The sequence below is a fragment of the Hipposideros armiger genome, unplaced genomic scaffold (assembly GCF_001890085.2).
Source record: "Hipposideros armiger isolate ML-2016 unplaced genomic scaffold, ASM189008v1 scaffold_82, whole genome shotgun sequence".
NCBI lineage: Eukaryota > Metazoa > Chordata > Mammalia > Chiroptera > Hipposideridae > Hipposideros > Hipposideros armiger.
The window spans coordinates 3445699-3467939 of NW_017731432.1; the positions used below are offsets into that span (position 1 = coordinate 3445699).

Consider the following 22241-nt stretch of genomic DNA (forward strand, 5'->3'; position numbering starts at 1 on the left):
GTGGGATCCGAACCAGGGTCCTGTTACTCAGAGCTGGCTTGGGAGCGCTAGCTTGCCATTTGGCCGGCCCTGTACTTCACTTTCTTGATAAAGATTTGTTGAGTGACTGAAGTCCCATTGGACTTTGCTTACAAGCTAGTCAAGCCCCCCCTCCTCCCCAGTTTCTCCATTCTTCAAGCTCAGATCAAGTTTCTCCTCCTCAGAGAAAACTGTATCCACCTTCTCAGGCCTCCGCAGCTATTGCCAATGCCAGCTTCCTCCACTGAAAACAAGTACAGAGGTCCTTTCCCTTTCGATGTTCCCCTCCCCCCCGTTGGGGTAGCTGGCAAGAGTTAATAAAAGCACAAGTGGAGAGGTACAGGGAAGGGGCTGCTGGGGTCTGCCGGCCAGATCTGTGGCTGGTCTCTGCTACCCTAGCTGAGTGTCCAGGAACAAGATAAACTCAACTTTCCCCAACCTCAGTTTCCTGATCAAATGGGGAACAAAAATACCCACCTCAAAGTTGTTGAGAGAATTGAACCTAAGGTATGCAAAGTATTGTTCCTAGCACTTAAGTGTGAGCTACTCTTATTCTAATTACTCATAAAGAGAAGTTGCTTCCAAGAAACTTATGAAAATCTCCGAGCACTGTCCATGGTATGTGATTTCCTGGATGCTCACTTGGTGATTCCGAGAGCCGTCCTTTTTTATTCCTGAGGCGCGCCTAGCCCCCTTTCTTCTCAGTGGCGCTGACGCCTTCTTCCCAGACGGCCCTCTTCCTGGGCTCCAGGCTGTACCCGCAGCGGAGCACCAAAGTGACACTCGCCCCCCCCCACACACACCCCTCCTCTGTCTGGGCTCCCACCTCCATCCACCGCCTCTTGAGTCACACACTCTTAGGGAGCTGCTCTGCAGCTCCTCCCGACGGTTTGACTCGGAATGTCTCAGTAAGCCTGGGACTCGTGGGGCTCCCCAGGGTCACTAGCCCACGTGCTCCCGGCCTCAGCCTCAAGACACCGACCCCCGCCCCCGCTAGGCGCAGTACGGACTACATTTCCCAGGGTGCGCAGCGGCGGGACCTTGGCTAGGCAAAGGCCTCGAGCGGCCCGCCGCTCTATCGCCTGCTCGGGGTCGCGCCGGCTGGCGCGAGGACAGGACCGAGGACCCGGAATGAGTTTCTGCGCAGTTCCGCTGGGCTGTGCCGGGCTGTGCCGGGCCGGGCCAGGCCAGGGCAGGAGTAGGGAGGGACGGCGCCTGAGTTGGCGTTGCCGGGGACAGGCGCTCGGGGCAGCCCGCGCCTCGCTGAGGTCCTCTCCCCATCCCGGCCGGGCCGGCTCGCCTGTCAGTCACTGGGGCGGAGGCAGAGGCTGTAGCGGGGCCAGAGTCGGGCGGTGAGAAGATCGCGGGCCAGGCCGAGCGGAGGGGACCTGCCACATCCCCTCAACATTACGGACTCATCGCCCCAGACTGTCACAGCTGCACCCCCGCGCTTCGTTGGAACGCCTCCGTAACCCGCGAAGGGCTCTCTCTCCCCCGTGACCTCCCACCTCCGTGACCTCCTCATAAGACCCAGGAGCTCACTCAGACGAGGGTGTTGTGGGTACAGGCCATCGACCCTGTGACCCCTCACGGGCCAGGGGCTCGGTTTCCCCCATAGGCCTCCCTCCCTTATGACTCCCCTCCTCACAGATTGTGGGAACAGAGCGGTGACCTACCACTAGGAGACCCGCCTGAGAGAACTCCTCACTGACGGCTCTCTCCTCAGAATCCCCCTCATTGGGTCTCCTCCTTTTGGTTCTGGCAAGTCCCCCACTCCCAACCGAGGTGGGGAGGCCTCGGCAGCCATGCCCGCCCTGGGGCCCCTGTCACCCCACCACTCCCTGGGCACCCAAGCTGGGGTCTAGCAGGCGGCCAGCAGCCAAGGAGCTGGGGGCAGGAAACAGGTCAGGGTCCACCTCCCCGCTGGGGAGGGAGCAAAGATGGAGCGGCGGGAGGAGCAGCCGGGGGCTGCTGGGGCTGGAGCAGCACCAGCCTTGGACTTCACTGTGGAGAACGTGGAGAAGGTATGAGGGCCCTGGGGTGGGCACTCTAGTGACAGAGCAGAAGTTGTGGGGACTGACACTAATGCCAAGGCCCAGGCCTGGGCGGAGTGCCCGCTGGGATGGTGCCCCCAGGACACCTGGCATTTGCTGTCTCTCTGGGCAGGCAGGAAAGCAGTGTTACAATGTTCTAATGGGCTATTTATGGCTTTCCTTAGACATTGGTCCTCTGTGGATAGATAGTCTTGGGTCTTGGGATGGTCCCTCCCGAGGGTTGATGGCTTAGACCTCCAGCCAGACTGGCTATTTTCCAGCTCCGTGGGAACTGCATGAGCAGTGCAGTAAGAAACCAGGAACCCAGGAGACCTGCAGCTCAGTCCCCAGGAACCATACTGATGCTGAACTATCCTGGACCTGTTTTGTGGAGCCAAGGGGCTCAGAAAATAGTCTGGGGCTAAAACAACCTGGGTTATTTTTCGCCCTTTTTTGGAGAAAGGTCCTTCCTTTATCGGATGGAGGCTAGACCAGCCCGGGGCAGGGAGGAGTAGGGCTGGCCCCCTTGGTTTTGTGCCGGGTCCAAAAGCGCCTGGTCCTACTGGCAGCTTCAGCGTTCTTTCCTACTCACCTGCCCACATAGCTCTCTGCTGTGGCACCCCCAGACTCCCCCACTGCCCGGTTCATCGTTTTTGAAAACTGCTTCTCTAGTTGTCCTCTTCTGGGTTCTGCCCCCCAGAGAACTGGAATGCAGAAATGCATCCCCCCTCCACCCCACCGCCCCATGAATGGGGAGATGGGGCTACCTTGCTGCAAAATAGACAATGGTTGCAGGTATTCCTTTGTTATTCTTGAGCCCTGTTTGCCATACCAAATGGTGAGGATGCATCCTTTCTGCGTCTGTTCTCTGCCTGCCTCTGCATCCCTGAGAGGCCAAACGGGGACAGTGGCCATAACTGGCCTTCGGGGACAGATATAGGGCTAAGCCTACTTGGATGGAGGCAGCTTAGGGAGTCAAGAGTCCTGGCCTTGCTCTTGCACCGCCTGGGGCTAGGCAGTGTTGGCATGGTGGTACACTGTTCCATGTGTGCTACCAGGGAGTTAAACTTCTTGTTTTCTTACTGTGTGAGGTCGCAGTGGAATTGGGACCCTGGGGATTTAGCTAGTTGAGAGCTTCAGGCTCTCATTGCCAAGGCTGTAGGCCAAGACTTCTCTGGACCAGCTTTTTGGACCCTCGCATGCGCTCTCTGAGGGGTGTTCTCATCCTTCTCTCCAGTATGTCTCTGTCCTGGGGCTGCCTGGCAAAGTCTTAGTCCTGCTCAGATTTCACGTTGGCTTTGGTGCCAGCATCTGGACTGACCTAGTGATGATCCTGGGGGAGCTGAATGGAGCTTCTGGAGTTGATGGGAGCAGCTGTGTCTGGGAGGGTCGGGGAGGGTGGGGGGTGGGGTGGAGGGGAGGCTCAGGCTCTTTCATGTCTTTTTCAGGCTTAGTTTTATTCCTATGGAACCATTCCTTTCACCTGGGCCTTGCTCTTTACCTCAAGCGACCCTTCCCCTTTGGGGAGCTCAGCCTCCTCATTTTTATTTATTTATTTATTTTTTTGCTTTCTTGTGGAGATTCACTCTTTGAACCCATAATGTTTTGCTATAAGGAGAAGAGAATATGGTAGAGCATGGGCAAAGTTCAGGTTCTCAAGATATCGGCAGGACCCCGGGCTCGGGAAACCGCAGAACCCTGAGCTCTGCCTTCCTGCTCACCCCCCCAAGTCAGAAAGACAGAGCAGTCTTGCAGGACCCAATCACACCCTCATTTCTGGGCTCTGGCAGAATCTAGAGTTGCCAGCACCTGCTTAGTCCTGTGCTGTCCTGCAGGCGCTGCACCAGCTCTACTACGACCCCAACATTGAGAACAAGAACCTGGCTCAGAAGTGGCTGATGCAGGCCCAGGTATCCCCACAGGCCTGGCACTTCAGCTGGCAGCTACTGCAGCCCGACAAGGTGCCTGAGATCCAGTACTTTGGGGCCAGTGCCCTGCACATCAAGATCTCTCGCTACTGGAGTGACATCCCCACTGACCAGTATGAAAGTCTAAAGGCACAGCTCTTCACCCAGATCACCCGCTTTGCCAGTGGTTCCAAGATTGTGCTGACTCGGCTGTGTGTGGCACTGGCCTCGCTGGCCCTCAGCATGATGCCTGACGCTTGGCCATGTGCTGTGGCAGATATGGTACGGCTCTTCCAGGCTGAGGACTCGCCAGTGGATGGCCAGGGCCGCTGCCTGGCTCTGCTGGAGCTGCTGACAGTGCTGCCTGAAGAATTTCAGACCAGCCGCCTGCCTCAGTATCGCAAAGGCCTGGTGCGGACCAGCCTGGCAATGGAGTGTGGGGCTGTCTTCCCGTTGCTGGAGCAGCTGCTCCAGCAGCCCAGCTCACCCAGCTGTGTACGTCAGAAGGTGCTCAAGTGCTTTTCCAGCTGGGTTCAGCTGGAGGTGCCACTGCAGGACTGCGAGGCACTCATTCAGGCTGCCTTCACGGCTCTGCAGGACTCAGAGCTCTTCGACAGCAGTGTGGAAGCCATTGTCAATGCCATCTCACAGCCTGATGCCCAGAGGTGAGCTAGTCCCCACCTTTCCAGAGAGGGACAGTCTGCATGGTCAGCCACATATCCACTCATCCATCTGTTTAGTAAACACTGAGTGCCTACTGTGCACCTGGTCCTATACTGAAGATACAGCAAGGAACCAAAAAAGACATGGTCCTGTCCCTGTGGATCAGAGAGGGAGAGAGACATTAAACTAATAATTCATCCAATGAATTATTCAGTTAAAATATTTGACTCTTCTCTTTCTCTCAGCCACTCAGTCACCAAGTTCTGGCTGCTCTCCTGACCATATTGCAAATCTATTTTTTTTCCATTTTCATTGCCACCACTCTAGTCCAAGCTGCCATCATTTTTCCCCAGATTACTTTACCCATAGCTCTGTCACCAGTCCCCTTGTTTTTATTCTTGTACCCTTCACTGTCTACCCAGCAGCCAGAGTGATCTTTTGAAAATGAGTGTCTTTCCTTTCTGCTCAGAACCCTTCAGTGGCTCCTCGCTGCTCTTAGGATAAAGTTCAGAATCCTTAATGTGATTCACAGAGATGCTGCACAATATGGCATCTCTAGCCTTATCTCATGCCATGTTCCTTCCTTTCTTCACTTGCACAGTCTTCTCAGTTCCTTGAATGTCCCATGCACCTTTCAAACTCTGAACCACAACATGTACTTGACATATCACCTTTGCCTCAGCTTAAACTTCACATCCTCAATGATTTTTGAAACTAAGTTTGGTCTTCTTTATTATTTTATCTCAGAGTTTCCAGTGTTTTTCCTCCTTAGCCCATAACATGGTTTCATTATAAATTAATGCATGTCTCCCCATTAGTCTCTCAGCTCTGTGACAGCAGGCACTCTATCATTTCATTTTGTCACATTGTGCCTGGCAGCACTTGGTAGCATTCAGTATTTTTTGAACGGATGAAAAGTAGAGTTGCCGGAGTGGTGAGGGGTGTGAGCGGGCATGGGAAAGGTTGGGGGAGGAGAGAGTGTTGCAGACTTCGGGAACTACAGCAGGTGCAAAGGCCTGTGGTGGGCAGCACCATGGTACATTCAAGGACTCGAAAAAAGGTGAGTGGGTAAGTGTAGTGAGGGGTTTGTTCAGCAAATGCTTGTTGAGCGCCTGTTTGTGTTGGGCCCTGTGCTGAGCACTAGGAGCATAAAGATAAATGGGTTGACTTCTGCAAGCCAGGAGCTCATAACCTAGTAGATACATGAGTAGACAAGTACAGCCAACATGATGAATACTCTAATGGAGAGAGCAGGGGCTGTAAGAGCCCAGAGGAGGCATGTAACCCAGTTTGGGGGTTGTGAAAGGCTTCCCAGAGGAGGTGACAACTGAGCTATGCTGTGAAGGTTGTGTAAGAGTTAGTCAGATGAGGGTGATGGATATGAGGAGGACATTTCAGACAGATGAAGGAGCCTGAGCAAAGGAAGGGGGTGAGAGAGCCTGGCGAGTGGGTGTGATTAGAAAGCAGGATTTAAGGGCCAGTTGTAGGAGATCTGGGCCCAGATCATGTAGGACCTTGTTGTCCAGGCTTGAGATTTTGGTCTTCATCCTGAGGGTGATGTAAAGGTATTAAAGGATTTTAAGCAGAGAAAATGGCATGATGAATTTTTGGTATCAGTTGGATTGACCAGGGCAAGACTGGAGGCCTGACACTAACATTTCAGAGTTAGGGCTTTGGGAACCCTTGGAGAATTGAAGAGGGGAAAAATATTGAAAGAGATAGCACTGGGGAGTGGGTAATGATCTCTAGCCTTGGCATTGATCACATCTGAGTTTGAATCCCAGGTAGTCCACTTACTAGATCTGAGACTTTGGGTAAGCCACTTTTAAGCCTCAGTTTCCTCATCTATAAGATGGGTGTGATCGTATCGCCCTCACAGAGTTTTAGTGGTAGGATAATGTACACAGGGCCTGCCCCTGGTATTCTATAAAAAATTTTGGTATGAGGATTAAATAAGAGAATGCCTGTGAAAGGTTTAGCATGGTTGCTGTGTACTCCATAAGTGGCAGTTGCTAGTATTTAATGTCATTTCCCCTGGTTCTCCAGGTTTTCCAACTTAATGTAGGTACCAAGTCCTAGGTCAAGGCCTTTCTTGGCAACCCGAACCTCAAGTGCTGGCTGAGTTCAGACAGTTAGTTATGGCTAAGGGGAATTGTCCGTGGGTGATGTGGGGTGTCCTTGGATACACCCAGGTTTACCTGCCTAGCCAGTCTCCAGGGCTTTGGTAGGTAATTGATGCCTCTTCTCCCCTGAACGAATGAGCGAGCAAGAAGCCAGTGAGGGAACCCACAGCCTCCTGAGCGCCCATTGGCTGCAGCTCCCTTTGTTGCTTAGCAACTCTCCCCATTTTCTCAGCTCTGCTCCTAGAGCTCTAATTGCAGGTCTGGGCTGAGCTCAGTGTGAGTGGCAGCCAAGGAGTCCCAGCAGCTCAAGTTGGCCAATGGGAATCAGCCCTCTTGAACCTAGTCTCAGGCATCGCCCTAAAGACATCCTCTCTTATCTCCCTCCCTCAAACCTAGAAACTTCTTGGGGTGCCTTAGGCTTATTCTCCTATCTACTTACAAGTCTCTAGTGCCCAGGTGGTAGAAAATCTATGCAAGAGTTTCCCCCCATGCACCACTGGGCTGCAACCAGCCCGGAGTCAGAGTTTGGGCCTTGCTCTGTGTAGGCTAGTTTCCTAGCTTTGGCTTGAGAAAGTCACCTTTAGTGGTTTTGACTCCTGGGTCACCCAGCCACTGCCTTACCCAGGTGTCCTGACACCAGCCCTCTCCTTGGCTAAACTTGTACTCAAGCCACCCTTTTTCCACTCTTCCATAGCTGTTACTGCTTGCCTAGCACTCTCTCCTCCAAAATTTTTTTCTCTCCCTATAATATGTTTTTAATTCTGGAAAAGCTTTTCATTGGGAACTGGGGGAAGAGAGATGAATTAGACAGGCTCTTGAGGGCTCCCATCAGTTAGGACTTGAGATGGGCTGAGATCTGTATAGATCCTTTGAGGAAATTCAGGCTGGACCTTGAAAGAGAAGCAGACCTACAGCAGTATAAGCGGCCCCGCCTGGGACCTGTCTGAGTTGCTGTATGACCTTGTGTAAATACTCTGAGCCTTTCTGGGCTATATTGTTCTTGATCTTATGAGCTTCAGATAAGACAAATTAAGGACCTTCACTGAGGACCTACCGTGTACATGAATTTTGGCGGGTGTGAGGGAGCTTTGGAATACAGTGGGGGTAGGACACTACCTCCTGCTCCCGTCTCAACTACTGGGGAGCTTGAGGGTCATGGCCTTGGCCCTGCCCCTGCTTTCTGTGCCAGAGTCTGGCCTGAAGGTGCCCATTGTCTGGTGGTACAGCCTGTGTCAGGGCATGAGACTGAAACTATCCCAGCTGTCTCCAGGCAGCGCCCTCCGGGGCTGTCTCTGGGCTGGGGATATCCTGGTATGGATACCTTATCTCACCAGAATGGGAATGTGGAGAAGGCCAACATCTTGGGCTGTTTTACTCTGTTCTTTTCATCTTACCCCTAAGGTTAGGAGGCTACCTGCCTAGCAACCTGGCTGGGGCAAGTCCAGATAGAACTCCTTTTGGACCCTCAGTACCCCACCCACCTCTCCATAGATTGCTATGGGGAGACTATGATTGACAGCAGAGGGGGCCCAAGCATCTGATTCCCTCCTTGGAGTATCACTTCCTCTGCTTAGTCTGATCTCCACAGAGCAGGCTGCTGGGGAGGGGTCCCGTGGGACAGAGCTAGCCTTCTCTCAGTCTCCTGTGTGTACTGTGCTTCCTTTAGGGATCATTGTGCTTCAGGGCTCTGACATGGACCCTCTTCTTTTCTCTCATTCAACACTGTCTTCCTGTGCAATTCTCATCTACTCCTATAACTTCAATTACCAGCTGTTCACTAATGACTCCAAAATCTATGTCTCTTGCTCTAGCCTCTCTGTTGGGCTTCAGAGTTTTATATCCAACTCTCTGGACACTTCTACCTGCATATCTCACCAAGTACCTCTGATTCAACATGCCTAACATTAAACTTATCACCTCCAGCCTCCCATTAAATTTGCTACTGTCCGCCTCCACCCCCCCCCCCCCCAGGTCTCAGTCAATAGCCCACTATCTACCTAGCTGTTTAGCCAGTAACCTGAGAGTTATCCATGACTCTTTCCCATCCCCACACCCAGTCAATCATCAGGTCCTGTCCATTTTGCCTCTTAGCTCTAAGTTCATCACCTACTTTTTCTTCCTATTGCCACCAGAGTACGTAGGAGTTAGGATTTGGTGGTAGGAGATAGAGTGGAAGGTGGGATTGATGCTCTTAGGAGCTGTTGCTGCCTTCTAAAATGAAGTCTTTACCAGGGCTCCTGAGCCTGTGGTAACTCTTCTATCTACCATTCTTGTTTGATCTCCTTGAACACTACCTCCATTAGTTTCCTAGAGCTGCTATAATGAAGTACCATACACCGGGTACCTTTAAACAACAGAAATTAATTGTCTCACAGTTGTGGAGGCTAGAGGTTTGAAGTCAAGGTGTCAACTCCCTCTGAAACCTGTAGGGGAATCTTTCCTTGCCTCCTCCTAGCTTCTGGTGGTTTGCTGGCAATCTTTGGTGTTCCTTGGCATGCAGCTGTATAATTCCAGTCTCTACCTTTGTCGTCACATGTCATTCTCCCTGGAGGTCTCTGTCTTCACATGGATACCTTCTTATAAAGACATCAGTCATATTGTATTAGGGGTCCCCCCACTCTATGACCTATCTGCAATGACCCTATTTCCAAATAAGATCACATTCTGAGGTACTAGAGGTTAAGACTTCAACATATCTTTTTTGCCTCGAAGGACAGAATGTTATCCTGAAAGAGCCAGGGAAGTGTTAGCCACCTCACATGCAGCCACAGAAGCCCATGATTTAACCCACTGGGGACACAATTCAACCCATATCAGTTGGCCATCTGGCTCCCCAAATTTATGTCCTTCCGACATGCAAAATACACTCACCTCATCCCAACCACCCCAAAAGTCTTAACCCCTTCCAGCATCAACTCTTAAGTCCAATTGGAAGACACAGTTCAACCCATAACACTGACCTTGTTGTACTTCCTTTCCAGAGTTCTCTTGGAGGTCTCTGACCTAAGGCTCCTCCTGACATGGGCAGTATCAAAGCTGCCATGTAGGCCCTGACATTTTTTTTGCTTTGGATTTGATGTGGGGAGGGGGTCTTTGATGGAAGATGGGAGAATGTACTTTTCTTTTCTTTTTTTTTGAAAAGATTTTTTTGGGGAATTGAGGGAGGGAACAGCGTTGGGGAATCGGTGAAGGGGAACAGACAAGTTGCTGTCCTTTTGTTCTTCAGTCTAGTTGTGGAGGACGTTGCTTCTCTGGCCCATGTTGGTATTGTGATCATTGTGCTCTTCCTGGCTGAGGCAGTCGGTCGCCTGCCATTGGACGGCTGCTCACAGCAACTCACGGCAGCTCACGCTGGCTGCCGTAACCACTGCAGACTCACTGCAGCCTACGCCGTTGCCAGCGACTCATGGCAGCCCAACTCCAGGTCGAGCTGCTGTTCACCATCTTAGCTGTAGAGGGTGCAGCGTCACTGGCCTATGTGGGATCCAAACCGGCGGCCCTGATGCTCAGTGCTCGCGCTCCCAAGCCAACTCTTAACCAACGAGCCACTCGGCTGGCCCAAGAATGTACTTTTCTTTCACAGATGGTGAGGGATTGGCAGATAGCTCTGATGGGTGCCCTCCTCTCTTGCCTTCAGGTATGTGAACACACTCCTGAAACTCATCCCGCTGGTGCTGGGACTGCAGGATCAGCTACGACAGGCAGTGCAGAATGGGGACATGGAGACCTCCCATGGCATCTGTCGCGTTGCTGTGGCCCTGGGCGAGAACCATTCCCGGTGAGGAGTGGGGCAGCTGGGGGTGGGATAGCAGGGCCCTCTAGAAGCTGGCATTATGGAGCCCTCTTGGGGGAGGTGACATGGCTGTACTATGTCTCCTCCCTCCAGGGCCCTGCTGGACCAAGTGGAGCACTGGCAGAGCTTCCTGGCCCTTGTCAACATGATCATGTTCTGCACGGGCATCCCTGGCCACTATCCTGTCAATGAAACCACCAGCTCCCTGACCCTCACCTTCTGGTACACACTGCAGGTATGACTATGTGACCTCCAGTGGGAGGGGATCGTGATGGAAGAAGGTGGATCATGGGCTTCTGTGGCTGCTGGTGAGGTAGCTAACACTCTTCCCTGGCTCTCTCAGGATGACATTCTGTCCTTCGAGGCAGAGAAACAGGCTGTGTATCAGCAGGTGTACCGGCCGGTCTACTTCCAGCTGGTGGATGTGCTTCTGCACAAGGCCCAGTTCCCTTCTGATGAGGAATATGGATTCTGGTCCTCAGATGAGAAGGAGCAGTTCCGCATTTACAGGTGATGGTAGCAGGCCAATTCTATCTCTAAATGGAGTCCTGAAATCATGAAGGCAATGAGGGGAGGGGCCCAAGGCCAAGCTTCCTGAATCCTGGGGCTCTTTTCTCTATTCTCTAGGAACTTTTACAGGGTTATGAGTGTACCAGGGTGGGTTTCTGGGCTTGGGGGCAGGATCCTGGATCCTGGCAGTGTATAAAGCCTTCATCTGCTTCTCAGGGTGGACATCTCAGACACGCTTATGTATGTCTATGAGATGCTGGGGGCCGAGCTGCTCAGCAACCTCTATGACAAGCTGGGCCGTTTGCTTACCAGCTCAGAGGAGCCCTACTCCTGGCAGGTACCTTCCAAGCCTGATTCCCTCAGCCCTCCCAGACCTGTCACACCCTCCTCCTCAGCCAAGCCAGTGGCACCCTCTCTCCCCAGCACACAGAGGCCCTGCTCTATGGCTTCCAATCCATCGCAGAGACCATCGATGTCAACTATTCTGACGTGGTGCCTGGGCTCATTGGCCTCATCCCTCGGATCAGTATCAGCAACGTGCAGCTGGCGGACACTGTCATGTTCACCATTGGTGAGACCTGGCATACATCCACATTCCCAGAGCCACAGGCACCCAGCCACAGCCAGCCTGCTGGGTCCTATCCAGAGTGGGGGAGACACACTTGCCTGCACATTCAGTCAGCGTTGCAGCCAGCTGGCTATCCCAGCACGTCTAGGGGTCCTTCCTGTAGTGTATTTTTTTTTTTTAGCTGAGCCATCCTGCCACCTGTTGGCAGCTCAGCAGCAGCTCAGCTCGGCCAGGAATCAAACCGGCAACCCTGTTGCTCAGAGCTCGCACTCTTGAGTGAGCTCTTAACCAACTGAGCCACTCGGCTGGCCCCTTCCTTTAGTGTATTGAGCTGCAATTCAGTGAAGCTAAGCCACTGTCAATGGAATAGCAAGCAGTGCAGGGCCTCTGATGAGCAGCTCTTCTCTGCTTCTCAGCTGTTAACGAGCATGTTTGATCGTGTGCATGCATATTTGCTTCTTTAGTCCTCTGAATGAGTGGCGATCTATACCGGGGCTGCACCTTGACCCTGTCCAGGAGCTCTGCCTGCCTCATAGGGACATGGCCTGCCTCAGAGGTCCTCCTTGTCCCCTCTTCCACCAGGAGCTCTGTCTGAATGGCTGGCTGACCACCCCGTCATGATCAACAGCGTCCTGCCCCTCGTACTGCACGCCCTCGGCAACCCCGAGCTCTCCGTCTCTTCTGTGTCCACCCTCAAGAAGATCTGCCGAGAGTGCAAGTATGACCTGCCACCCTATGCCGCCAACATCGTGGCCGTCTCCCAGGTACATAGGGGCCCCAGGTGGAGCTGGGCCTCTGGGCACAGTCTGCACTGCTCCGATACTGTACTTCATCTTTTTATCCCCAGGATGTGCTGATGAAACAGATCCACAAGGTGAGCTGAAAAGTTTCCGGGGGGCTCCTTGAGGATATTATAGGGACCCACAGAAATTCCATCTTCTGCCTTGCCTCTTATTCTCTGTTCTTGGAAGCTTACCCAACTGGTTCACCCTTCCCACCACAACCAGATATGTCTAGGACTGACCCTCTGTGTTGTGTCCCACAGACGAGCCAGTGCATGTGGCTGATGCAGGCACTGGGCTTCCTGCTGTCAGCCCTGCAGGTGGAGGAGATCCTTAAGAACCTGCACTCGCTCATCTCACCCTACATCCAGCAGCTGGAGAAGCTGGCAGAGGAAATAGTGAGTGAGCTAGGGTGGGTGGGTGGATGTGTGTCTCTCCCCCAGGGGAGAGCAGGGGTGGGACTCTAGGGCTGGGGGCTAGGGGTATATGTGTCTGACTGTTTGTCTGTCTGTCTCCAAGGAGGAGGCATCCCTTTGTGTGGGCTGTGGCTGCTGAGGGTTGGGGTTGGAGCTGGCCGTCAGGGCTGGGGCCAAGGGACATCTAGAACTTGGTTTGTTTCCCCCGTAGCCTAATCCCTCCAACAAGCTGGCCATTGTTCACATCTTGGGGCTTCTCTCCAACCTCTTCACCACGCTGGATGTCAGTCATCATGAGGATGATCATGAAGGCTCTGAGCTCCGGAAGCTGCCAGTGCCACAGGGACCCAATCCCGTGGGTGATGTTGTCATTGCTATTGACCCCACCCCCCAACCCTGTGGGAATGTCATTGTCACCCCCAACTCTGTGGGTAATATTGTCATTGTTTCTCTGGCACATTATGCATTTGGTCCTCACCCTGTGAATGATCTTATCATTGCTCCTCACGCTGTAGGGAGTGGCATCATTGTCTCACCCTGTGGGTGGTATCTTTGTCCCCAGACCAACTGGGGTGATGTCATTGTGGTTCTTCCACCCTTGGGGGACACTGACATTATCCTTCAGCCCGAAGTGAGGCTTACATGTTCCCCATGTGATAGCTCTTACCCACAAGTTGCTCCCAGTCTGGAGGAAATGCATGTAGACAGCAGTGTGATAGTGCTGTGGTAAGCTCAGGCACAGGGGGTGGGTGACCATTTATGAGCTGTTTGACCTGGGACAAGCCTCAGCTTCCCGTTCAAAACTATGAACATCAGAATATTGACTTGCTTATCTCATAGAACTGCAGATGAGGTCTTGAGTGAAAGTACTTTGCATACTGTGAAGTTTTGTACAAATGTGAGGGACTGCTTTGATCATTGCTCCCAGTACCCACTCCAGTGTTTCTCTGGACCAAAGGAAGCCACAATATCCTGGCCCCTCTGCCCAGCTCCCCACCCCAGTCCCCCTTTTGGATCCGGACCACACCTCTCCCCCAGAGCCCCTTCTAATTCTGTGGTAGTCATCATCCTGCCTTCCCTCACCTCCCAGGACCTTAGTCTGCTCTCTGCTCCTTCATAAGCTGCCCATATTTACGCATCCCTTGGGGCTGTCTACCTTAAGCCTGTCTGGGTGAGACAGCATCCCACTTTAGGGGCTTTTGGCACTAAGAGTTTTACTGAGCAGAAATTGATAGGGAGTGATTTTTTTTTAAGTTAAAAAAAGATTTAAAGTTAATATTATGAAGCACTCATAATATCCCTGCTTTACAGTTTGAGGCTTCTTCTGAGAGGATCCTCGATATGCAGTCTGGGGTGATAGGTTTGAACTCCTGATCTACTTTCTACTACCAGGTCCTTCTTGGGTGGGTGACAGTGGTGGTGGGGGCATCTTCATCCTGTGTCTCCAGGTGGTGGTGGTGCTGCAGCAGGTCTTCCAGCTTATCCAGAAGGTGCTGAGCAAATGGCTGAACGATGCCCAGGTGGTGGAGGTGAGCCCCGACCCTTGCTTTTTGCCCCATGGTGACTTTACGCAGAGGTGGACAAGGAGGAAGGTGTCGCTGCCCCAGTTAAGTTGTGATGGTGTGGAGGAGGCAAAGGAGGTGAATCCTGTCCCATCGATACAGGGAATCCTTTGGGAAGACATTCAGAACTTCCCAGTATCACAAGAAGCTCTCGACCAAAGGACCATGATGTTGGGGCTGAGTGACAGGCAGGAATCCACTTTAACATCAGAGACCTGCCTTTGGTCTCATTTCAGTTCATGGTAGAGATGTAAGTAGCAAGAGTTGAGTTACAAAGTTCCGTCCTGTGCCGCCTGAGAAGGGCCTTTTGCCTCCTGCCTTTCAGGGTAAGGGCCAGACTTGTTTCCTTCCCTTGATTCACAGAGCCAGGCCAGGGCCCCGTCTCAGGCCTCCTCTGTGAGGGCCTCAGTTGTGTTCCAGCTGATGTGACCTGCTGACCAGGACCCCTTTGCTTTCTTTTTTTCAATTGAAATATATTTGATGTATAACATTTTGTAAATTTAAGGTGAACAACATGTTGATTTGATACATTTATATATTATAATATGGTTGCCATTATAATGTTAATTAGTACCTCTATCACATCACATAATTATCATTTCTTTTTAGTGGTTAGAATAATTAAGATCTAGTCTCTTAGCTAATTCGATGATTATAATACAATAATGTTAGAATAATTAAGATCTAGCCTCTTAGCTGATTTGAGAATTATAATACAATATTGTTTTCTGTTTCATGGGCCCCTTTGCTTCCTTTCCAAGGCGGTCTGCGCTATCTTTGAGAAGTCTGTTAAGACGCTGCTGGATGACTTTGCCCCCATGGTGCCACAGCTGTGTGAGATGCTGGGACGGATGTACAGCACCATCCCCCAGGCCTCAGCTCTTGACCTCACTCGGCAGGTGGGCCTCCTGATTGGGACAGCAGTGTTCTAGATTTCATCCTAGTCAGAGTTCTGACCCAGGGATGGGGTAGGTGGGTAGAGTGGGGTGGATGGCTGTCCTGGCAGGGTTCTCACCTGCATCCCAGGGATGCTGGCCTGTCCTGGTGAGACAGGGCCTCCGCTGACCAGCATTCCCTGCTTTGTTGTAGCTGGTCCACATCTTTGCTCATGAGCCTGCTCACTTTCCCCCAATCGAGGCCCTCTTCCTGCTCGTCACCTCTGTCACACTCACTCTCTTCCAGCAAGGTAGGTCCTGACCAGGGTCTGTGCTGCTGCTGCCACTGCCACTGCCTCTGCTTCTCTGACTGGGGAGCCAGAATTGCCCACTCTGTTCTCCTCTGTCCCCTGAGTTGCACATGGGACTTGATGGGAAACTTATGAGATGAAGCACAGCATAATTGTCACCTTACAAATAGTTGACACCTTAGGTTGAAGTGGATAAGAGAGTGAATGATGTCTGCTACTGGCCTGCTGGGCTCAGGGCCAGTCTGGATGTCGGGGAAGGTGGAGCCAGAAGCTCTGGAGCCAGAAGCTCTGAGGGACTTGGGGTACCAGGCTGGCTCCTTTTCTTTGGGATATAATGAAAAGTGGAAAGAGCATGGGTTTTGAAGTCAGGCACACCTAGATTCTAAGCTCATCACCACCAACTAGTTGTGTGACCTTGGGCAAGTCACTTACCTTTGTGGAGCCTTCGTTTCCATATCTGTGAAATGGAGATTTCTTATACTTGATAGCATTGTTTTAGGCATTAAAGTAGCATCTTTTGGACCCATGGCTTGGGGTTTTTGTACACAAAGTACTCAGTGAATTCTGTTTCCTTTCCCTGCATCGAGGTTTATTCCTTTCCAAGCCAAAAGTCTTTGGCTGTGGTCCTAGCCCCCCCTTTCACTGTGGCCCTTTACCTGAGAGAGTTGGGAGCAGGGGCCTCCTGGATTCCCCTGCTGTCTAACCCAGGGCTTCTAACTCGGAAATGAAACAGCACTGCTCTGCCAGCCTTATGAGTCTTGCCTGGATTCGTGGTTGCAGTTTTGAGGCTCACCAGGGGTCTCAGCTGGAGCTAGAGTGCTCTGTGCTTATATCCTCAGTATCTAGTCCCATGATGCTGGCCTCTGCTCTGATGGGCTATGGGTAGGTCCACAGTGGGGAGAAACCTGAGCCAGAAACCCAGGGGTGGTCATCCTCAGCTCCACTTCTCCCACTCCTCGTATCCAGCTGGGGACAAGTCCTGGTGGTCCTGGCTCCTGGTTGTCCCGCAGTCTGCCCACTTTTCCCCACCCTCCATGACCGCAGCCTCAGTGTAGAGGGTCTGCATTACCTCAACAATTTTCTAACTGGTTCTCCTGCATCTGCCCTTCTCTCCAATCTATTCTGCACCCTGAATCTGTAATGTTCTTTATAAAACACAAATGTGAACATTTTCCCTCCCTGGCTTAAAACCCTTTCATTGCTCCCCTATTGCCCTCAGGTGATTGTCGCACTCCCACCCACTTGGAAGCTCCTGCAGACCTCTCGGTGCCCTCTCCTGCCAGCATCCCTGTGACTCCAGCCGCCCAAGCACACTGACTTTTCCCTTACTCTGTCCCTTTGATCCCCGTGTCTTGCGCCTCTGGCTGGAATGCCCTGTGCCCTTTACTGGGTGAGCTCTCACTCCTCCATGCCTCACCCATGCATCATCCCTCAGAAGCTTCTGAGGTGGAATCGCGTGCTTCTACCTTAGTGCCCAAACTGCATCATGTACTCACTGCTGATACAGCACTAATTGCACTCAATTCAGCTTTCATGCCTGTCTCTCTCCCTAGACTAAGCCCCTCGAGGGCAGGGCTGGATCACTTCTCTGTGCATCCCCAGTGCCCAAAACGAGGCCAGCATAGAGCAGGCACCAGATGCTGTTGAAGAAAGGAGGGTGAGGGCTCCCTGCCCTCGGAACCTTTCTTCCTCACTGTCTGGCCCACTGCTAAGCAGGGTGGCTGTTGAGTGTCGAACCTGAAGTCTGCAGTGGGACCCAGGCATGGGGCACATTGGGCCTCACTTTCCAAGACTTGAGTAACTTGGGGCTCAGATGTGAAAGGGACGGGCTTTATCAGCGGCTCCGCATACCCTAGAGAAGGAAGCAGAGAAGAGATTATTATCTGTTTTGCAGTGGGGAAACTGAGTGTTTGTGGCTTGCGCAAGATCACACAGCTCCTTAGTGGTGTCTCAGGCAGATATTCCTGCAGTGCCTTCTCCTGAGAGCGGAGTGGCCCGGGCAGGAGCTCCTGGCGCTTGCCTTGTCCTTGCCACAGGCTTCATCAGAATTGGAGGCAGAATCGTGTCCAACATCCTGTTTGTTGGGCTTCTTGGTTGTCTTGCTGGACAGGATGGCCCCCTTACCTGTATGCCGTCCCAGGCTTGCCAGTCCTTTCTCAGGCCCTGCCCTCGCACTGCACCATGGGGTGACACATTGACTGGTTTCCCTCTTTCTTCGTGTGTCCTGATGGGAGCTGGTCCTCAGCCCTGAGCTTCGTTCTCTGCTGAGTCCGTGTCCATGTGGAGGGGCTTTGCTGGGTGGGGCTTTCAGTTTTGGCCTCATGGTGCAGTTTCCTCCCCTAGGCCCTGCCAGTGGCCTGCCTGGCCATACCCACAGCATATTGGGCACTGTCCTATCCAAGAAGGAGTCCTTTGGTTTAAGTGGACCCAGTGGGTTCCTTTTTTTGGCCAGACCAAGAGCCCTAAGGCCATTGAAGTGAGGGGGCACCTTCTCAGGCCCTGACACTGTGGCCATTTCAGGGCCTTCAGTCAGGCTCCCCAAAGAGGTACCAAGAACCAGCCTCCCACCAGCCCTGTCCAACTCTTCGATGGATAGTGATGGGGAGGTATGTGCTAGGAAGCAGAGTAGGGTCACCCCAGTCTGTCGGAGGCCACAGCGAGAGTGCGGGGGCTGTTTCCTCAGCTCTGTGGAATCCAGCATTGTTCAAGCACTAAAGGATCATTTGGGGGATTGACCTGAGGAAGAGTGGGGAGTAGGTGGAAGGCCCCTGGGGAGGGAGCTGGGGCAGGCCCGTCCTTCACTTTGCCGTCTCTTTCTGTTGGGCTTCTCCCCGTTCATGGTTTTTGTATGTTTTGTTTCTTTATCTTGCTTCCTGCTGCTCATGTGCCCCCATGCTGTCTCCCTGCAGGCTCTCAGTCCCACATAACTATATGAGGTTGAGTTGCTGTTTGTATAATTTTTTCTTAAGTTCCATCTTTATTATATTTTAGGGCCCAGGGATCATCCTGATATTGTTGATTCATTTATGCAACTCCTGGCACAGGTGTGTTTTAGTTTTATTCATTCACGTTCTGTTCTCTCTCTTTCTCTTTCTCTTATGTTGAAATTCAATTTAAGCCTATTTTTAGCTTTCTGTTGACAAATTTTTTTTCTGTTCAGTTGAATAGAGTTTCTTCATCTGTTTCCGTGGAAGTTGACAACCCAACATCCTCCTTTAGAGCCCCTTTGCCTCAACTAGCTCAGTCTTCTACAAAGACCAGGGAGAGGCTAATCCTGAAGGGAGGGAGCTGGGCTGGCCTGGTGGGGGTCGGGGAGGGAGGGGGGTAACCGTGCCCAGCAGCTCCTGTGTGGCTGGAGTGTCTGAGAAGTTCAGGGGTAAGACTAGTTGAAGGGCCTGGGCTTCCCGTGCTCCTGCCGGGAACCACCTGCCTCAGTGCCCCAGCCTGCTCTTGAGAGGTAGGCTGGGCGGAGCTCCGAAGGGAGGGCCTGAGATGAATGCGCTGCGGTGGAGGCCCTTAGTTGGGCTGTTGGACAGGTTGCATTGCTGCTGGGAAGTGGGGATGTGTTTGGTGTGTGTTTAAGTATGTTGGTCCTTACTTTGTATGTTTTGGGTTTGGTTTGGGAAGGGAACAGAAATCACATAACTGCTGTTAGTAGTATGTGTATTGTATTGGGTGTTGGGTGCACGTGTAGCTGAAGTGTGGACATGTGCATTGATACGTGTTTTCTGTTGATGTGTGTTAGGCATCGATGGATTTTGAGTGCTGATATGTGTTGGAGGCGTGTGCATGTTAGGCTGTGGGAATGTGTATCATGGAGGATAGGAGTATGTATTGTGGTATTGGTATGTCTGTATTAGGGTGTGTATGTTTTGGAAGATACATGTGTGGGGCTGTGGGAATGTGGGGTTAGTATGATGGGAGTTCTCTGTGTTAGAGGGTTCCTGTGCATTGGGGGTCCTGTGGGTTAAAGTAAATAATATGTTTCTTTGCTTAATCATTCCACAAATATTTATTAAGTGTATAATACATGCTTGGTACTCTGCTAGGTGCTGAGGGTATAATGGTGAGCAAAAGCAGGCACAGTTCTTACTCTCTTGGCACTTATAGTTTAGTTGGGGGACAGGGTGAAAGAGTGGGGAATAGGGAGTGTGTTCTGGGCCTGGGTGGATGTGAGTGGGAGTATCTGCAAGGGTGTATCTTTGGGGGTGAGGGTATTTAAGTGCATTTGCGGGTGGGTATGTAGGGAGAGTACATGTGCTGGAGGACTGGATAGATGGAGGGTGTGGATATGGACATGGTTTCGGGATGTGGGGATGTTTGGGTGTGTGACTGTGAAGTGAGAATGTGTTGCAAGTGTGGGAGAGTGTGAGTGTAAAAGATGTGATAGAAGTGTGTTTGAGGGTAAATAGGGCGTTTCAAGTTAGGGTGCATGTGGGGGTGTTTGCACATGAATAAATATGGTGGAGTGGAAGGTATGTGAGGGGCTGGAGGGTTAGGGATCTATTTGGTATGCGTTGGGGGGCTGCTGGGAAACAGCGGTGTATTATGACTGCTGGAGCTGTGCAGAGCATTTCCTGTGACCTGAAGATGTGCCAGTCATGTCCTGGTACCACTTGGGGTGTGCTGTCTGCCCCCTGTACTCCATCTGTTCCCCCACATGACAATGTGGCTCGTGGGCTGGGTATGGCTGCGAAGGGCCTGGACACAGGGTACCCTGGGTGAAAGGTGGGGCCATGGCTCCAAGGCTCCTACCCTACTTTTCCTCTTCCTGACTGGAGGGTGTCTGAGGAATGCAGGCTGGACATGGGAAGGGGGCTGTTGGACTGTGTTCCGCATCCAGCTGCCATTTCTTCTTCCTGCTGCTCTGTTAATAAATACAGGGGGCCTCAGCTGCCTCTGAATCAAGGCGAAGTCACTGCTGGCTACCTCAGCCTGCAGGAGGCCTGGCCCTGATGGAGGGGAGAGGGGAAGGTGTTTGCCCAGGGAGTGACGTGGGACCCTCGCTTTCTGCATTATGACCTCTCCCAGCCTCTCATGTATACCTATGCATTCATGTACACATACATGTACATAGTGTCCCTTGGCTACTTCTCTCCTGGCCCACTGAACTCTGGGGGTGCTCTGGGTCCCCCAGAGATGGCTGGGTAGCTGGTTTTGGCAGCCTCTACCTGTGGTGTGTGAAGTTGGGGCCTAGGGTGGCAAATGAGTGGGGGGATAGTCCTTGGAACTGGCTGGAGCTGGGCTTACCAGCTCCACCTCCTGCAGGCTCTGAAGCGGAAACCAGATTTGTTCCTGTGTGAACGGTTGGATGTCAAAGCTGTGTTCCAGTGTGGTAAGTGGGGCCAGGTGGACAGGTGGGCCTGGGACCCTCTCGAGAAGGTCCTTAGGCCCCATCTGATCTGCCTCTGCCTCTCCTATAGCTGTGCTGGCCCTCAAGTTCCCTGAGGCACCTACTGTCAAGGCCTCCTGTGGCTTCTTTGTGAGTCCCATGCTGGTCCCTGTACCCCCACCACCCCTATCCCCAGTCCTACTCTGCCCAGGACTCCAGAGGGTAGGGGTGTGGTGTGCAGGTTCTGTCTCCAGGGTGAGGGGGGAAGGAGCTGGGGCTGACAGGCCTCTCCATCCTCTGCAGACAGAGCTACTGCCTCGATGTGGGGAAGTAGAACCCGTGGGGAAGGTAGTACAAGAGGACGGCCGTATTCTGCTCATAGCAGTACTGGAGGTGAGCTGGAGCAGGTGGGGGCTTGCTGGGCGTGCAGTGACTCTCACTGCTAAAGCAGCTGCTCTTCTGGGAATCTTGAGCCTTTGGTTTCCTAAGCTCTTTGATTTTGTTTCTTCCTTATTTAAATGGCTGGAAGTCGTCAGGGTTGCTATGAGGATCAGTTGGCTCTCAAAAAGCAGCTGTCGGGCCAGCTGAGTGGCTCAGCTGGTTAAGAGCTCGCTCAAGAGTTTGAGCTCTGAGCAACAGCGGTTCGAGTCCCGGCCCAAACTGAGCAGCCACTGAGCTGCCGACAGGTGGCAGGATGGCTCAGCTTAAAAAAAAATGCAGCTGTCACTTGTCACGTGCAGCATAGCTGCGGCAGGCGGGACGTGGCTCAGCACCCTTGCTGCAGAAGGGGCAAGGCCCTGGTGTGCTGATGAGCCCATCTTCCTCAGGCCATTGGGGGCCAGGCCTCCCGCAGCCTCATGGACTGCTTTGCTGACATCCTGTTTGCTCTGAACAAACACTGCTTCAGCCTTCTGAGCATGTGGATCAAGGAGGCACTGCAGCCTCCTGGCTTTCCTTCTGCCCGCCTCAGCCCTGAACAGAAGGACACCTTCAGCCAGCAGATCCTTCGGTGAGCACAGCTGGTGGGGCCTGGGCTCAGGTCTAGAGGAGAAGGAGGTAGTGGTGGATGGTGCTAACCTGCGCTCCCTTCTCTCCTTCAGTGAGCGTGTGAACAAGAGGCGGGTGAAGGAGATGGTGAAGGAGTTTACACTGCTGTGCCGGGGGCTACATGGCACAGATTACACAGCTGACTACTGAGGGGCACTCCTGTCCCACCCACACCTCCTCGTCACCCCTCCCTATCCCCAAAGAGTAAACCTGGACCCTCATTGCACTATTGTCTCTGCTTCCTTTCTGCTTCCACCACCACCAAACTGGGTAACCCCAGAAGGCCTGGGGGAAAGATGGG

General features: G+C 52.6%; 1 protein-coding gene across 5 annotated transcripts; it reads left to right on the forward strand.

Moving 5' to 3' along the window:
• Window positions 1-1168: 1168 nt before the first annotated feature.
• IPO13 (importin 13) lies at window positions 1169-22166 on the forward strand. 5 transcript variants are annotated; one of them, XM_019643813.1, is made up of 20 exons: window positions 1169-2042; window positions 3887-4623; window positions 10382-10522; window positions 10631-10772; window positions 10881-11047; window positions 11264-11384; window positions 11471-11618; window positions 12198-12379; window positions 12463-12489; window positions 12661-12795; window positions 13025-13168; window positions 14262-14342; window positions 15137-15274; window positions 15465-15561; window positions 18553-18605; window positions 20830-20896; window positions 20985-21043; window positions 21197-21286; window positions 21721-21902; window positions 21994-22166. In XM_019643813.1, exons 1-20 carry the CDS (start codon window positions 1959-1961, stop codon window positions 22088-22090), a joined length of 2892 nt encoding a protein of 963 aa, XP_019499358.1. In that variant the 5' UTR covers window positions 1169-1958; the 3' UTR covers window positions 22091-22166. The 5 variants fall into 5 exon arrangements, with proteins under 5 accessions (XP_019499358.1, XP_019499361.1, XP_019499362.1 ...); XM_019643815.1 differs by lacking the exon at window positions 21721-21902 and having other exon boundaries at window positions 1180-2042; window positions 21994-22076; XM_019643814.1 differs by lacking the exons at window positions 15465-15561; window positions 18553-18605 and having other exon boundaries at window positions 1180-2042.
• The last annotated feature ends 75 nt before the right edge of the window (window positions 22167-22241 follow it).

Excerpts from the sequence above, each read along its gene's own strand:
- IPO13 (XM_019643813.1), top strand. The coding sequence starts at position 1,959 with ATGGAGCGGCGGGAGGAGCAGCCGGGGGCTGCTGGGGCTGGAGCAGCA. Across the intron at positions 15,275-15,464 it reads CTCTTGACCTCACTCGGCAG|CTGGTCCACATCTTTGCTCA; the intron begins GTGGGCCTCCTG and ends GCTTTGTTGTAG. Across the intron at positions 15,562-18,552 it reads ACTCACTCTCTTCCAGCAAG|GGCCCAGGGATCATCCTGAT; the intron begins GTAGGTCCTGAC and ends ATTATATTTTAG.